Source organism: Ictalurus furcatus, chromosome 4, assembly GCF_023375685.1.
Source record: "Ictalurus furcatus strain D&B chromosome 4, Billie_1.0, whole genome shotgun sequence".
NCBI lineage: Eukaryota > Metazoa > Chordata > Actinopteri > Siluriformes > Ictaluridae > Ictalurus > Ictalurus furcatus.
The window spans coordinates 4,559,907-4,577,271 of record NC_071258.1 but is presented as its reverse complement, the minus strand read 5'-3'; the positions used below and the strand labels follow the sequence as shown (position 1 = coordinate 4,577,271).

Below are 17,365 nucleotides of genomic sequence, written 5' to 3'. Positions count from 1 at the left end.
GGGTTTTATATGGCACAATAAGTTTATATATGTAATAAAAACATATATAAATATGTATATCATTCATAATCATTAATAAAATATGTTATAACAAATAAACAAGTATTGTATCTATACTGTATCTTAACACTGCAATGCGTTTAGATATCTCGCGAAGTAGACGACTACAGTATAATCTTGGTAGAATCTTACACAGTTGCCCAGGTCATGCACTTTTTAGACGGTCCCTTACTGACTCTATTACTACTGTCTAAAGAGCTGATGAGCTGCGTTGCTGAAAGATTGGCTTCAGCTGGCTTTTACACGAGAACTTTCCAGTAGTTCAGTTGTACTTAGTTCTCTGCCAAGTCTGGAGTAAGAAAATAACACATATTGTCACTTCTTGTGTGTTTATTTATTGAAAAACCAACTTTACATGGGTGATCCCTACACACACACTTCATGAAAACACTGGGCTACAACAGCAGAGTCAACACACAGTAAAAGGACAAATTGAATTCGTCAACAACAGTAAGTAGAGTACATTTAACACTAAATGGTAAAATATCTTGAATAATAATAATAAAAAAAAATATGGCTACACTTCTGTAACGAGTTACTCGACAGGATGTTGGTAATAAGCTGCCATGAAAAGGCTAAATACATGAAGTGTAACTTGGACAGGCTTTGACATGTTCATGAAGGCGATTTAGTAACAGAAACAAGCAGATGTATTTGTTTGTTTGTTTGTTTGTTTGTTTATTTAAATGTATTTACTTCTACAATCAACTGCTACTAATAACGTCGTCACTCTGTGACAATTAGCTCTCAATGTATGCAGGTAATATAGAATTTAATTGTGTTTATACATCCCATTACTGATTCACATTGTGTTTCTGGTTCAGGTTATAGATTATATTCTGAAGCGATCATGATTTGCAGGGTTGCCAGGTCTCAACAAAACTTTTTGGCTTCCTGTAGTCGTGATAAAAACCTCTCTAAAAGCAACCTTAATACTGCCTGTGAATATACACAAGATGTCCTGAATTTATCAAAACGATTTAAAGCCATCATTTAATTCCTTTTAATAACTATATATTTATGTTAAATCATCTGTAATTGTCCGGGTTTTGCTGCCTGACGGTTATCTATCTTTCATCACCCGTCAACACAGCCATGAGTCGCACTGGAGTGACGTCATCACCCCTCTTCGATTGATTGGCTAGAGGAGGAGCTGTAGTGGACCAATGATGACGCTAAAGCCCGCCCTCATTTACATGAAACTCGAACGGAAACGTATGGAAAAGCATATTTAGTTAAAAAAAGGAAAGAAAACATGAGCAGAAAATGTCAGAGAGCACAAAAAACACAATAATATAAGCAAGGAAAACGATTTCGGGTGCGATTCAGAAAACACTGAATTCTTGTTTCAGTTTTGTGCGATATAATTTTGCATGTGTTTTTTAATTTTTGAGTCGCGCTTATTATTTTTCGATGCGTGACCGCAATACTTTTGACAGGAAATTGATCCCATACACGACGACATCTACTACAACTAGCCCTTGTTTTTCTTCTGCCCAGTCTTTGCATGGAAAACCCTTGGTTTGGACATTATCCACTCCATTATCCCTCTTTCCCTCCTCCGATCTTATCTCCAATCGATATATCTTACAACAGAAATGCTTCTGTATACACAGTATGACCAAAAGTATGTGGACACCTGACCAACACGGCATTAGCCTATCCGGGCCTTTTCCAAACTGTTGCTGCAAAGTTTGAAGCGCATAATTATATGCACAGAGCCCTGACCTCAACCTCGCTGAACACCTTTGCGATGAACTTGAACGCCGACTGCACGCCGGGTCTTCTCGTCCAACATCAGCGTCTGTTACTCAGTAATGCTCTTGTAGCTGAATGCTACAACGCAAATCCCCACAGCCACGCTCTAAATTCTAGCCTTCCCAGAAGAGTGGAGGTTATTATAATCGCAATGGGGGACTAAATCTGGAATGGGATATTTTAAAAAGCACATGTGTGTGATGGATAGAATAGCATGGGCACTCTGATTGATCTACAGCTATGCAGCAAGCTGTGATGCACTGTGTGTTCTGAGACCTTTCTATCATAGCCAGCAGTAACTTTTTTCAGCAATTTGTGCTACAGTAGCTCTTCTCTGGAAACGGAAAAGATGGGCTGGCCTTCGCTCCTCACGCGCATCATTGAGCCTTGGGTGTCCATGACCCTGTCACAGGTTCACCAGTTGTCCTTCCTTGGAGCACTTTTGGTAGGTACTAACCACTGCATACCAGGAACACGTCACAAGACCTGCCGTTTTGGAGATGCTCTGACCCAGTTGTCTAGCCATCACAGTTTGTCCCTTGTCAAAGTCGCTCAGATCTTTACGCTTGTCCATTTGTCCTGCTTCCAACACATTAACTTCAAGAACTGACTGTTCACTTACTGCCTAATATATCCCACCCCTTGATCGGTGCCATTGTAACGATATAATCGATGTTACTCACTTCACCTATCAATGGTTTTAATGTTACGGCTGAACGGTGTATGAGTGTGATACTCCACAAAAGAGTCCACAAACTTTTGGCCATATGGTGAACACTGACTCCATTTGGTGGAAAAACAGCGACCCTGGCAACCCTGATAAGTCCCGTGATACTTGGTACAATGGCTGCTTCAAGGTTCCTGTTTCTTTGAGTTTTGCATGTTCTCCATGTGTTTTCCTGGGTTTCCTTCAGTTTCCTTCCATCTTCCAAAAACATTCCGGTAAATGGATTGCCAGTATTGAATTGCTCCTACGTGTGTATCAGCGTGTGAATGTGCGTCCATGGTGCCTTATTGGTGCGTTTTTAGATGTTGGATGTGTTCATTTCCTTACCATTGTGTTATTTCAGACCTGCCAACCCCCAAAGAGGAATACTCCGTCATCCAGTGGAAGAGGAATATACACAGTATATTTCGATACAAATCCACTTGCCTAATATAACTAATAGGAAACAAAGAAACAAACAGATTTTTTTTTTTTTAAATCACTGTTATTCATTCTTCTTTTTCTTTTTTTTGGGCCATTTTGGCCATTTGTCTCAAACTTTTGTTGGCCGGAATGAATTGTCTAATGTTGCTTAGCTACACAGATTTTATTTCACATTAACAAACTCAAACCATTGTCAGTTTACCGTGACAGAAAGCAAGGGTACTGCATCAGCATTTTTTTAAATGTCAAAATGGAGTTGAGATGAGACTACCAGCAAAAAAAACAAAACAAAACAAAAAAGACTAATGTCCAGGAGGATCAGTTAGTATTAGAGAGTTCAAAACACCTACACAACTGTCAATCATTCCACATTCATATGTCGATTGGCTCTCATCTGACAATAGATGAGTTGCTCTTTTGGCATATTTTTGAGTGACAGCTCGTACCTACTCTGATGTTAAAATGCAGAGCTCCTATGCAAAATGCATGAAGGTTGACAGGTCTGGTTATTTGCTTAAAAACGTCTTGTCTACAAGTTTCTTTATTTAGAAATCCCATGTAATAACGCTGAAACCGTCACCATGCCAACAAACAAAAGAGAAAGAGGACTGAATTCACTGAAATGCTGAATCTATTGATCACCTCCAAGCTCACGAAGCATTTCAGTATCGGAGCTGACAGGCACATTACTTTTCTGGAAATGTCAGCCTCGCAGAGTATGTGATCTGCCTCTTAATGTCAGTTGTGACCGCTGTAATCGTCACCAGCACTTTGCTTTTCTACAAACGCACAGGCAGGTCCATCGGAAACTGCTGATATTTTACAGATCTTGAGGGTTTGTATATACAGTGGAGTCCAAACGTCTGAGACCACAATGAATTATTATTTTTTTTCATTTATAGTTGGGATTAAACAGAGGGTTTTTTCGAATTTTGAAATATTTCAAACAAAGAAATAAAATGTTCAATATCTTGAATATTTTAACATTCAGGATTCTGCACTATTTCTAGATCTCTAGATAAATGTAAGCAGATCTTGACCATGTTAATTGTATGCTGAATATAGACGATATGCTTTCGTTACCTTCTGCTAGCCTCTAATTCATATAGTATATAGTATCATATAGTATCATATAGTACTCCGGTACCGGGTATAGTACCGGGTACTCCGGTTTCCTCCCCCAGTCCAAAGACATGCATGGTAGGCTGATTGGCGTGTCTAAAGTGTCCGTAGTGTATGAATGGGTGTGAGTGTGTATGTGATTGTGCCCTGCGATGGATTGGCACCCTGTCCAGGGTGTACCCCGCCTCGCGCCCGATGCTAACTGGGATAGGCTCCAGGTTCCAGGTTCAGGAGTAAGCAGTAGAAGATGGATGAATGGATGGATAGTATATAGTATATCAGCAACTATTGTTTCCTAGCAAGTCACAGCTACGGTGGTCATGTTTATATATATATATATATATATATATATATATATATATATATATATATATATATATATATATATATTAGTACCTGTAGTACCTGTGTGTATGTGTGTGTGTGTGTGTGTATATATATATATATATATATATATATATATATATATATATATATATATATATATATATATATATACACACACATACACACAGGTACTAGAATGGGATTCATGTTGTTTGCTAAATGGTTCCCAATTCTCTTTAATAACTGATTTTTATCTGAGAAAATTATACAGTTATTAATGTATCAATCTTGGCTAAATAAAGCTAACGGCGCTTTTCACGGAGGTTTGTTTGAGTGGCGGACTCTCCGGGTGATCTTGTAGACGGAGCTTTCTACTGCCATACTCAGAAATTCCAGATTACAGGTTATTCAATTACAGAATTAGAAATTCCTGTCCCACAGTCATATACACTTTATTCTAAGTCCTCTTACCAAGTTAGATACTAATTTACTCAAGTTCAAGTTTCCTCTTTCTTTCAGAACTCAAGGCGGCTGATACAGAGCCCTACCGAGAAAATAGTCACTGTATTGTACATCACACGGTCGTACACACAATGACAAAACGGTCGACTCTGAAAAGTTTCTTCCTAAGCGCAGGTGATTTCTGATCGGCCTAATCGAGACGGTGAGGAACACGTTGAGATCACGGAGACATGTGATAGAAAAGTCGTACGTTTGAGAATATGCGTTGCTTTCAATCTAGTTAAAACAAAGACAGATGAAATGTTATTAACAGCCGTGTCATAATATATTCATGTTTTTCGTTAGCGGAAACTTTTCCAGTTCTTGGCTGTTTGTTGCGTTCATAGGCCTATTGATTACTTTATTTTTGTTTGTTTACATGTTGACTGTGTATGCAAAAAAAAGTTTAATTAAAATTATTTTACTTGATGCTGTCATTCTTGTATAGCCCAAAATTTCAGCACTTTTTCGCAGCAGTGGTAAACAACATATGACCCGAATTCTACTCGTTTGCCTGGTTAACGAATCACTCCCGTACACCGTGACCTTTATCCAGGTCGGGTAGATCTGGAGCCTATCTCGGGAACACTGGGCCCGGCCCAGGAAGACTGATTGGACACCAGTGTTTCGCTAATCCACCTCCTGACGTGTTTTTGGGAGGTGTGAGGAAACCTGAACCTGGAGGCACGAGAGTGTCCAGAATAACCTGTTCAGACACGAGTGCTTAAAAGAACAGTGCCTGGAGAAAAACACAGATATGGCAAGAAAGTAAACAAACTCAAAAACTATGAGCTAAAACAATAAGCTAGACCGAGCACTCGGAAGAAGAAAACAAAGGAACGGAGGCACTAAGCACTGGAAATCAACAAACAAAAGATTTCCCCAAGGGACAGACAAGGACAGGATTTTAGGTAGGTTAGAGAAACTAATGAGAGCTCACGAGACAAGACGCAGGTGCAGAAACCAACCGGTGAGTGTGAACGGGGCGAGGCATGAGCAGTGGGGAAACCAGGAAGTGGGAAAACAAGATGGTCATGAAATATAAAGCCTCAAGATACACCAGCTGTGAAATCACGACATGTCCACTTACCTTTTGAGTAATGAATTCCATCACAAATATGTTTCTTATTGTGCGTAATCCACAATAGCGGTTATCAGATACATCCAACACCCTTTGTTAGAACTTTACGTTAAGGTTTGATTGTTTAGAATGCTTTTAAAAAGTCATAGATTACATATAATTGACCTATTAATTAAGCATTAGTTACTACTAAGTATTTCCTAATACTTCTTCAATTCTCAAATGGTTTCTATAGTAACAACCTACACGAGGATTTGTATGGCGCAGGCTCCACCTGTGAGATGATGTTGTTAATGATGCATTTTTGGAAGGAGTCTCCAGTGTCAGTCAGAAGTAAAGCTTTAAAAGTTTTAAGATTTGAAACATCATCAAGACAAGAGGGTTTTGTGATTTATTTTTGTCTTTTTGGTTATCATGACGAGCTGCTTTTATTTTGTCTTATAATACCTTCAAGAAGAGGAGAAAAAAAGGAAGGTCAGTGGATAACAGGAACTAACTTGTTTTAGAGACCTTAACTATAAATGGATAAAAAGTCGAAAGAAACGAAACGTTTTTAACCTTTTGAAAATTGTCGTGCGGTAAGCGGAATAAAACCCTTTCGGACATGGTGTTTTAGAAAAAATAATCAACTTCAAATGTTATTTTAATGGCTTAGGTTCTACATTCGTTAACGTTGTTGTCTTTAATGAAATGTGTACTAAAAACTCCTTTTTTTTTTTCTCGTTTTGTCCTTTTGTTTCAGTTCTGTGTGAGTCACATGACGGTGACTTAAAAGATGTCTACCGCCATTTTGAAAGTCATGGTCTTCACCCTGACCTTGGCAGGCTCTATCCAGTGCGGTAAGGTCTTGGTGTTCCCTCACGATGGCAGCCACTGGGTTAACATGAATATATTGATACAACAGCTGCACAACAGAGGTCACAATGTCACGGTCATTCGAGCAGCTGATAGCTGGTACGTCAAAGAGCAATCACCTTACTACCACTCCATAACCATCGACTTCTCAGTGGGGCAAGACGAGGCTTTCTTCAACAGCTTTATCTCCAGACAGCTACAGATTCAGCGGGAAAGAAGCTCGTTTTGGATTCGATTCAGTCTGGACATGGAACTGAAAACCAAGTTTTCTGAGATTCACAGAAAGATATGTGAAATGGTCATCCATATAATCGAGGATCCTAAACTGATCGGTTCCATCAGAGAAGCACGGTATGACGTGATGCTAACAGACCCTGCGAACGGTGGAGGAGTCGTGCTTGCACATTATCTGCATTTGCCGCTGGTTTTTAACGTCCGTTGGACGGTACACGGAGAGGCGCATTTTGCGATCGCGCCTTCGCCCTTATCGTACGTTCCCTTTCCTTTATCCATGTTAACAGATAAGATGACCTTTTTTCAAAGGGTATATAACATGCTCTTCTTTTACCTCAGGCTTTTCCTTTACAAGCGTATCGTAGGTCCTCATTACAGCGCTTTGTGTAACCGATACTTTGGTCCAGATGTGGACTATTTCGAATTATTCCAGGCAGCCGATATCTGGCTTATGAGAGTCGATTTCGTGTTCGAGTTCCCTCGCCCGACGATGCCCAACGTCGTTTACATGGGTTGCTTCCAGTGCAAACCCCCAAAAGCCCTTCCGGATGATTTAGAAGACTTTTTGGAAAGTTCCGGAGAGCACGGTATTGTCGTTGTGTCACTGGGAACGCTGGTCGGACAGCTTCCTGACGACCTAGCCGACGAAATGGCTGCCGGTCTTGCTAAGCTCCCTCAAAAAGTGATCTGGCGATACTTGGGGAAGAAACCGTCCACTCTCGGGAACAACACCATACTCAGGGACTGGTTGCCACAGAACGATCTTCTCGGACATCCCAAGACAAAGGTTTTTGTGAGCCATAGTGGAACGAATGGGATTTTAGAAGCTATTTATCACAGTATTCCAATCGTTGGCCTTCCTCTGGTTTTTGATCAACATGACAATATCTTGAGGATGAAATATAAAGGTGTAGCACAGGTCCTAGATCTAGCCACTCTAAATCAGAATACGTTTCTTGAGGCTATACAGGAAGTCATAAACGAGCCTTCCTACAGTATAAACATGAAGAGGCTGTCCGGGATTCTCCGAGACACACTTGTACAACCTCTGGACAATGCCGTCTTCTGGATTGAGTTTGTTATGAGACACAAAGGTGCTGCTCATCTACGGACAGAGTCTTACAAAATGCCTTGGTACGCTTACTACAGTGTGGATGTTATAGCGTTTTTACTGTTAGTTGCGTCAGGTACGATTTTCCTCATCTTCGCTGTAATCCGATACGTATGCTGCAGGGCGTGTAGGAAAAAAAGAGTAAAACAAGACTGATTCTACACAGCAAAACCCCATAATTTCAAATATCGGCAAATACCAAGCGCTTAGATTGGACGCAAACGAACAAACGAAAGTGCAGAGCCCAAGTTTTCAATCAATACCACATTTGTGCCTGTAAGTAGATGAGGTTTGACCTGATCAAGTGGTTAATACTTGTTGAATCGTTGTGCATTCAGTCTTGTTTTGGTGAAAGGAAAAATGTGTTACTTTTTGCCACTAAGAATATGTAAAGGACATTTTTAGTTTTATGACTTCAAGGGAAAAATGATGTATTGGATTTTGCTGTATACATCTTTTTAGTAGAGTTTGAAGGGATCCCCCCCCCCCCGCTACACACACACAAAAGTAAAGCTGATTTCATGTCAAAGTGGTATAAATGTAACGTAAGATTTATTCCGTATTTGATTAACATTTTAGACAAGTGTATAAATATTTCAGGACAAATCACGGGTTTATATTTGATATTCATGCACTCATTCGAATACAGTATAATTTCTATAGTAATAATTTACAGAGACTTGTGTATATGATGAAGTTCTTTGTGAGATGCTTATTTAGCATCTTTTGTAAGGAGTCTCCAGTTTTAGAGCTTTATAACAGTCATAGGTAAAGATGTAACTTTTAGTAGCATGACAAGCTGCATTTTTGAATTTTTTTTTTATTTGGCTAATTAACTGGCTGGCACTACAGTATTGGAAGTGATCACTTGTTTTGCTAATTTTCTTTTCTTTTTTTTTATTCTGCTGAACATTTCTGCTGAACATTTCTAGTGAACATTTCTATTGATAATTTCTACTGAACATTTCTACTGAACATTTCTACTGATAATTTCTACTGAACATTTCTACTGAACATTTCTACTGAACATTTCTACTGATAATTTCTAGTGAACATTTCTAGTGAACATTTCTACTGAACATTTCTACTGAACATTTCTACTGATAATTTCTAGTGAACATTTCTGCTGAACATTTCTACTGATCATTTCTAGTGAACATTTCTAGTGAACATTTCTACTGATCATTTCTAGTGAACATTTCTACTGATAATTTCTAGTGAACACTTCTGCTGAACATTTCTTCTGAACATTTCTACTAAACATTTCTTGCTAATTTTCATTCATTCATTCATTCATTCATCTATCTGCATGCGCTTTACCATGGTCAGGGTCACGGTGGATCTGGAGCCAGCTATGAATATGTAAAAAGTATGATGTGTTATTCTTTAATAAGTAAAACATTGCTAGTATTGGGAAATTCCTGTGGTATAAGAGGAATAAAACCCTTTGGGATGTGATTTTTTTTTTTTTTGTGGAAAATAATGGAAAACTTTGGGGTGGTAATATGGTATATTTCAAAAAAAAAGTGAATAGTATATGTTAAGAAATCAAAGTGAGAATGAATATATGAGATATAAGAAAGAAATCAGTATATTAATCAGAGAAACTAAAATCAAAGTAGGTCAAGCTGGTGTGACATTGCCGAGTGCACGTTCCTCATTGGGGAAAATATAGCCTTTTCTTCTAGGCTTGCTCTGTTATATATCAGTGAAAACTCACCCTCTGTACCCGCTTGGAGACATCGAGTCTGTACTCTGTATGTTCAAGTCCGTATCTTTTTACCAGTCTGATGTTTGCGATTCCTTAATTTGTATTGTTGAAATCCATGATGATTTGTATATATGTCCGATGATCTGCAGACATCTCGGCTTTTGTGATTTTTCAATAAAACTCTGATTTTTGACATCTGGAATCCCTTGAAAGGTTTTTATTTTAGCCAAGGTGATTTTCCACGACAGTAACAGCATCACAGCAAACCCCTTTCATGATATTAAAAAATTGCAAACAAAACACAGGTTTATCGAAGAAAAAAAACCTATATATATATTTTTATTTATTTATTTTTTTTTTAAATCTTTGTTAAATATAGGCGTGCAACAATTATGCTTCGGAATCTTCAGAAAATCTTTCTTCCTACTTTATGAACCAAGTTTTGATATGTACATTAACTTGATGGTTCAATGAGCTTGTAAACTAGTCTATAATGTCATATGACAACTTCTAGCAACTTTTTAAACATACGTTAGCTACTTTCCCGGAAAAGAGTTGGCAACAAGCTGAGACACACTGACGCGCCCCTGTAAGCAGAGCATCAGCTGCAGAAGCACAGCACTCTCTCCACTCAGCCGCACACAGCAGCGTTTCCGAACTCGTCATTGCCAAGTACTTACCGTCCAGAAAAGCAGGATAAGCCACACCACGGTGGGCAGCAAGCTGGAGATGGACGTGAGCTGGCGGTAGGGTGGCTGGCAGCTTTGCATGAGCGCAGAGGCCATGATGGCTAGAATGTTGTGGGATGATGAAGAAGGCTGAGGAAAATGGCTGGATCCACAATGGACTGCATTGACACTTAAAACTCCAGCTCCACCATCTTCTCCAAACCGGTGACGATGAAGATGAAAGCTATATCAGACACAAGCAGCATGTTGCTGAGTTCATTTTTCAGCCTGGTTACATCACTACCTGCTTCCCGTGCTAAACCCAACCTAAATGTATTAATCCTGAAAAACAAGAACAACCTTCGCGATGGACACATTTGCAGTTGTGTAAATAACATTCATGGTTTCAGAACTCCAGGACTTACTTTCCTATTGGTGTGGAGGAAAGGTGGGCGTGTCTTTCATGACCCTACCTTATCCCAAATAACTGGGTGACACTACTAATTTAAATGCATCCGCCCACTGTCGTAGTGGCCAGAGCGTACCGTGGAGAGAAAATCATTTTGCTTTTCAATTGAATGAGAAAACCTGGGCAACTCGAAACTCTGTTGAAGTGTACAATATATAGACCACTGTAGAGTTAGTTCTCCCATCATAAACATATCCATCCATCCATCTTCTATACCGCTTATCCTTCAGGGTCAAGGGGAACCTGGAGCTATCCCAGGGAGCATCGGGCACAAAGTGGGGTACACCCTGGACAGGGTGCCAATCCATCGCAGAGCACAATCACATACACACACACACATTCATACACTACGGACACTTTAGACATGCCAGTCAGCCTACCGTGCATGTCTTTGGACTGGGGGAGGAAACCGGAGTACCCGGAGGAAACCCCCGCAGCACGGGGAGAACATGCAAACTCCGCACACACGCGGCAGGAATTGAATCCCCGACCCCCTAACCCACCGTGCGCTCCTCCCCCACCCCCATCATAAATGTATATAATAATATACAGTTTTAAAGAATGAGTGCTTCATGTTAATATTATCATTATAAATTTTCATGATATGTTTGGTCATTTGGAATGTCTACAGAGACAGCTGGTATTGATATGATTACATGGCTAAACCCTGCTGTGTTTCAAAGATAAAAAGATGGTATGAAGAAGTGAAGCTGGGGCTGATTTCTTTCTAGCCCAGACTGTAGAATCATGCAGCCAATCAGTGACAGTCATGACACAGAGTGACACACTCCTTAGATTTGATCTATGTTTTTCAGCCCACTTCGTTAACACATCTGTAACTCATCATCAGCAGTGACTGAGAAGGCATATGTGAAATACAGCAGTGGGATTAATCATCACGAACAAGGTGGATTATTGACTTTCATCCTTTTTTTTTTTAACGCCTTTGGAGGCAAACTAAATACACAGCGTCCAAAGTACAAATTACACAAAAGATTAGCCTGTTCTGTTTAACATGTTTGGTATTCAGCGGTAACACGGTGCAGAGCCAGTAGAGAATTACGTACTCGATGAGACCTAGTTATATAATGTATTGCTCAACCCTGATAGTTTCACTGTCAAGTTAATTAGGGATGAGATTTTAGCCTCCCAGCTAATATCACGATCAGCCGGCCCTGAATGTATACAATCATTAATACAGTTTATCGCCATATGCACAGTACCACAGCCTATTCATTTTATACACTGGCATTTCTAATGTCTCAAACCAATGATTTGTAAAGAATTTAACTTGGCCAAACAGGCCATCAATCAAACAATCAATCAATAAACAAATACAAAAAAATAATGCCCAATAGATGTATATCATGGATATCTGTATAAACTGTATCTATTTATTTATAATGGGGGGCTTAGTGGTTAGCACGTTTGCCTCGCACCTCTTGGGTTGGGGGTTTGGATCCTGCCTTTGCCCTGTGTGGGCGGAGTTTGCATGTTCTTCCCGTGCTTTGGGAGGTTCCTCCGAGTACTCCAGTTTCCTCCCCCAGTCCAAAGATATGCGTTGTAGGCTGATTGGCATTTCCCAAAGTGTCCATAGTGTGTGTGTGTCTGTGTGTGTGTGTGTGAGATTGTGCCCTGTGATGGGTTGGCACCCTGTCCAGGGTGTCCCCTGCCTTGATCCCTGAGTTCCCTGGGATAGTCTCCAGGATCCCTGTGGTAAGCAGTGCGGAAATTGGATGGCGGGATGGATTTAATATCTCTGTTGATTGTCTTTTTTAATTTTAAAATTAATTAACTCAACTTCATCAGCTATCTCGTCACAGGCTTACATACCTTAAGGCCATAGTGACCCATTTTTACATTAAAAAAAAAAAAAAAAAAATTAAAAAATCATTTTTTATGTAAAAAAAGAAAAAGAAAAAAAAAAACAACCAAACCCCGAAACATTAGCAACTAATTAGTTTCAAAAGTGCAATGTTTACAGTTGTCCATCAGATGGCGCATGACGAATGTAAAACCTATGATGCATGAACCAAGGCTGACTGGGAGCCATGACAGGGGGGGAAAGCACGACTTTAACATGTTTTCGTGTGATTTTCGCCTTCATAATTCACTCACTGTAACTTTAAGGTCATATATAGAGGTCATGGTGTGACAGGTAACACAAAATATTCATGCAACATGCTAATACAGCACAAAATATTAACAATACAAACAGGGTCACCTTGATCATAGGCCTGTATGTTCTGATACAGCTTTTATTATTCTCTTAAATACAATAATACACACCTACATTACCACCAAGCGGTGAAAGATTCTGTTAGGAGCATTTTGCAATTTTCAATTCCAGCACTGATTAATCCGACAAACTCTCATGCATGAAATTTCACGGTTAGTACCTTTCAAGTTTATTTATTTATTTAAGAACACTAAAAATTCCGCAGATTAAACCGCAAATTGTAGAGATTAGAAAACGACAAATAAGTGGTGAAGAAGAAGAAGAAGAAGAAGAAAAAACTGTTATTAAGAAATAATCAAACCCGGGTGTACTGATTTGCGCGCAGGTCCTTCTGCGCAAAGTGTGCGCAGACTTGACGCGCTCAACTCTCCCTGCGTGTTGAGGAGTGGGACACACGCGCATCCGCACGCACGCACGCGCGCACACACAACACTGACAGCCATCCGAAAGCTTTTCTTCCTCTGCAATGCCGTGACTGACTCGATCCCAAATGGCTCTCTACCCGCTTCCATGAGCATCTTCCATGAGGAGCCGTCGTTGCTTCATCGCTTGAAACCGGCGCTTATTTTGCAAGTCGACGTCCCACCGGGTGTTTTTGGCCCTCATCCGCGGTCACGTTTGCGCATCCTCATCCTCTTCACGCGCTTCGTGCCCTATAAGACCCGCAACACATCCTCCTCGAGCCCCCCCTTAACAAAAACAAATTCTTACACAGCAATGTGTCCGTGTGCGACGATGCTGGCGACCGCTGTCTTTCTCGGAAATGTAATGCTACAATATGTGTCGTCTCAAAACGGTAAGGATTAAGGATGCTTTCCAGGAGGAAAAAAAAAAGAGTGCAAATCTTTCTAGGCTCCATAGGAATAGGTTACCGTACTGTACCATCCTCTTTGGCTTGATTGCATATATATATGACATAAATATATATTAGTAGTGCATATTCACAGATTGCATTAGTTCTTTCCATCATGCACGGTTTATTATTATTATTATTATTATTATTATTATTATTATTATTATTTCCTTTTCTTTCATCTTTATATTAAGACCCGACTTATTGGGAATTAGTGCACGATTAACCCATTCGAGTCAGTTAAACAGGGCCAGAGAGGATTCCCTAGTCAGTGTACTCTAATTGACATTTTATACATCATTACTTTACTTTATATAACATTATTTATAACCCCACACACCTACAGTATAAATATGTGCATGAGCAGAGCATTTGGGTCAGATGAATTGCATGCATCAGTGGAGCTGATTAGGAATCTGTGTTACTCCCTGTATGCATTTTGTTTACACTGAGCCACATTCATCTGTGCACACCTGAGCTTTCTAGCACTAATGTGTTACTATCAAGGACTGGCCATGCTGGAATATTTCCTTAGGATGACCAAAGCGAGATGTGCAAACGCACATGGAGATATCTGTGGGATCTCTGTTTATAGGATTATTAGCTATACTGTATTTTTATTTTTTTATTTTTGGAGAAAAGGGGTTTTCCTCTGGATAAATGACCCGGAACCGTTTAGGGGAAGAAAAGCATCTGGATTGCTTCTATTTATGAATTGATTTCTGTCATTTTGCACACGTGGAGAAGTGCACATGGAAATGCTTATAGTAGCTCCACTAACTAAATTCTGGACGTATGTGGATGTCTAACATCTACTAAAGAAAATATACAGCATGGAAATGCAAAGTATACCCAAGGCACAATATATATATATATATATATATATATATATATAAGGTGGATGTGTGTGTGAAAGCATGCTTTGATTAGTCAGTCATCAAGCCACGCGCTTGGTTTGATAAGCCAGCTAATTTTATTATTTCATTTTATTTCATTATTACATTTATTTAATTATTTAATCATTCTTAAAAGGGTTTCCAAGACGAATTTATTTTTCATTCTATTTGATACCTTTCGTCGAATTAATATATTTGTGTCCTTCCGCCTTCATTTTGTAGCTGTTTATCAGGTCGATCATATTTTTATGACTTAACTATAGATATATTTACTATTCAGACTGCCCCCATATTTAAATTGCAACCCCCTTTCGCTCCACGATGACTTACTACTGTGTCAGAACCTGGCACTCGGCGTCTGGAGCGTTGTAGTCGTAACGCTGACCCAATCTGGTCTGTTACACATGATCAGAGATATACAGTGTGGGTCGAGTGATCCTATTACTCATCCTTGTGAATCGTACATGACGTACAGTTTTAATTTCCATCCACCTTTCAGACTGTCGCGTGTGTGTGTGTGTGTGGCAGCTGTGATGTTGGCTGTCTCGTTCCTTCCCCACAAACGATTATCATCTGAGAGGCCTATTAATAAAACAGCTTTGCTGCAGAATTAAGCTGGTTGTAGAAAACGGTTTAATCAGCGTGTGTGGGGGAAAGTCGTGCGAGAGCCCTTCCACGCGATGTGGACGGACGACTCTCGGAGGGCCAGATTCAGCAACAGATATCTGCAGGACTGTAAATAGCTTTGGTCCATCTCGCCGCATGTTTCTATTCTTAGAACAGAGACACGGGAGCGCAGGACTGTGGCTCCACAAATTTCTTCTGTGAAAGCGTGCCCATTAAATGTTAATGGAACTGTGTTGCATGCCTTTCTGCGTGGTCCTCAGTGAACACTGAATCTCAAAAAGCGACGGCCGTGCGTCGGAAATAAAGGATAACTCCCTTTAAAACACGGGATACTTAGTGTCACCTTGGGCTATGTCCATCAGTTCCTATTTTTATTTTCTCCAAATTGATAAGCTTTACTGGTACGTGGCTAAACATAACAGGATTTGACATTTTTCACCCAAGGCAGCAACCTTGAAAGAAAAAGAAAAACCTCCGTATAATTCAATGCCGATTGTATTGCAAGGTTTGAATAAGATCTCGCCCATTTTGACTGCCTGAGATTTGCATCAGTACTAAAGATATTCACGGATTTCAGAGGTGCCACTGTTTGTTTTTGCAGCTCAAGGTGATTACAGGTGTCTGTGCCTGATCAGTTATGGCGGACATCGATCCGAGTTGCTAGACTCACCCATGATATGGCCTCTGAAGGCAACAGATTTTCAAATATCCTAAATAAACCTAGCTTCCCTCAGTGTACACATAGCTGTACACCTGAACACCTGTTCATTAATGCGATTATCCAATCAGCCAATCACGTGGCAGCAGCACAATGCATAAAACCAGGAGAGCAGATTCGCTGAATCTCAACAGTTGTAGATTTGAAAAAAAAAAAAAACAACCAAAAACATCACCTGCTCCCCCCCCCCCACCCCCCTTCAAATGTTCGACTGTCCAATGTTGTCCTCTGCGTAATTCATTTCACATGCACGATGTCCCATGAACCTGTAGATCTTACTAAAAAGGTTGCATGTATGTTTAGACCGTGTGTTTTTAGAATTGCTTCGAGCTCACGCGGATTTCAATCTCATTCTCTTGCTGTCATGGTTGACTGAAGTGGAAGGTGGTATGACTCAAGATCGGTGTAAATCATCTTGTAAAATTCTTAACCACTCGCTAACCAGTCTTGGATGTCTGTAAGCTCACATATTTGGGGGGGGGGGGGGGGGGAGTAGAAGTTGTTCCTGTGAGTGTGTCCATCTGTTCATTCAACAGCAAACATCAAATCGTACTGGATATGAGAGCGCGCAGCATTGAAGCTCATGTCCATCAACAGCGCCTTCTTTAGAACTCAATAACTGGCCTTCCTTGGATGGAGGATGATGTGTTTTCAGCAGCGTCTGAGTCTGTCCTCTGTCCGGGCTGATAATGACTCATGAGTTGACCCGCCATGTTCAACTCCGTCCTCGGTAGCACCTGAGAACGAGTCAGGTGGCACGCACTGTTCTGATCTCGCCGAGTGGAATTGTATAACGATGCGCAACCCGTGGCGTTGAATACGCTCTTTCGCACAATGCAAAGATTTTTTATTTAGCCTAAAACGCCAACATGAAATAACCTGTGAGAGTTTCAGGAGTGGGCAACTGAAAAGCAGTCTTGATCGAACCAGGGACCCTGAAGCTGTGCCACTATGGGAGTAGTGAATGTATTAGTCAAATAGTTGA

At 40.2% G+C, this 17,365-nt stretch overlaps 2 protein-coding genes across 4 annotated transcripts in view; both read left to right on the top strand.

Moving 5' to 3' along the window:
• The first annotated feature begins 214 nt into the window (after positions 1–214).
• On the top strand, positions 215–10,193 carry ugt5f1 (UDP glucuronosyltransferase 5 family, polypeptide F1). 2 transcript variants are annotated; one of them, XM_053622598.1, is made up of 2 exons: positions 215–510; positions 6,742–10,193. In XM_053622598.1, exon 2 carries the CDS (start codon positions 6,775–6,777, stop codon positions 8,353–8,355), a length of 1,581 nt encoding a protein of 526 aa, XP_053478573.1. In that variant the 5' UTR covers positions 215–510; positions 6,742–6,774; the 3' UTR covers positions 8,356–10,193. The 2 variants fall into 2 exon arrangements, with proteins under 2 accessions (XP_053478573.1, XP_053478574.1); XM_053622599.1 differs by lacking the exon at positions 215–510 and adding an exon at positions 5,445–5,888.
• A 3,805-nt stretch (positions 10,194–13,998) lies between these two features.
• nptnb (neuroplastin b) overlaps positions 13,999–17,365 on the top strand; it is a 36,736-nt gene continuing 33,369 nt past the window's right edge. The window contains exon 1 of one of the 2 annotated variants that reach the window (XM_053622601.1): positions 13,999–14,082. In XM_053622601.1, coding sequence (XP_053478576.1) covers positions 14,004–14,082 — 79 coding nt within the window. In that variant the 5' untranslated portion in view covers positions 13,999–14,003. The remainder of the gene's footprint in view (positions 14,083–17,365) is intronic. The other variant, XM_053622602.1, reaches the window with a different exon arrangement.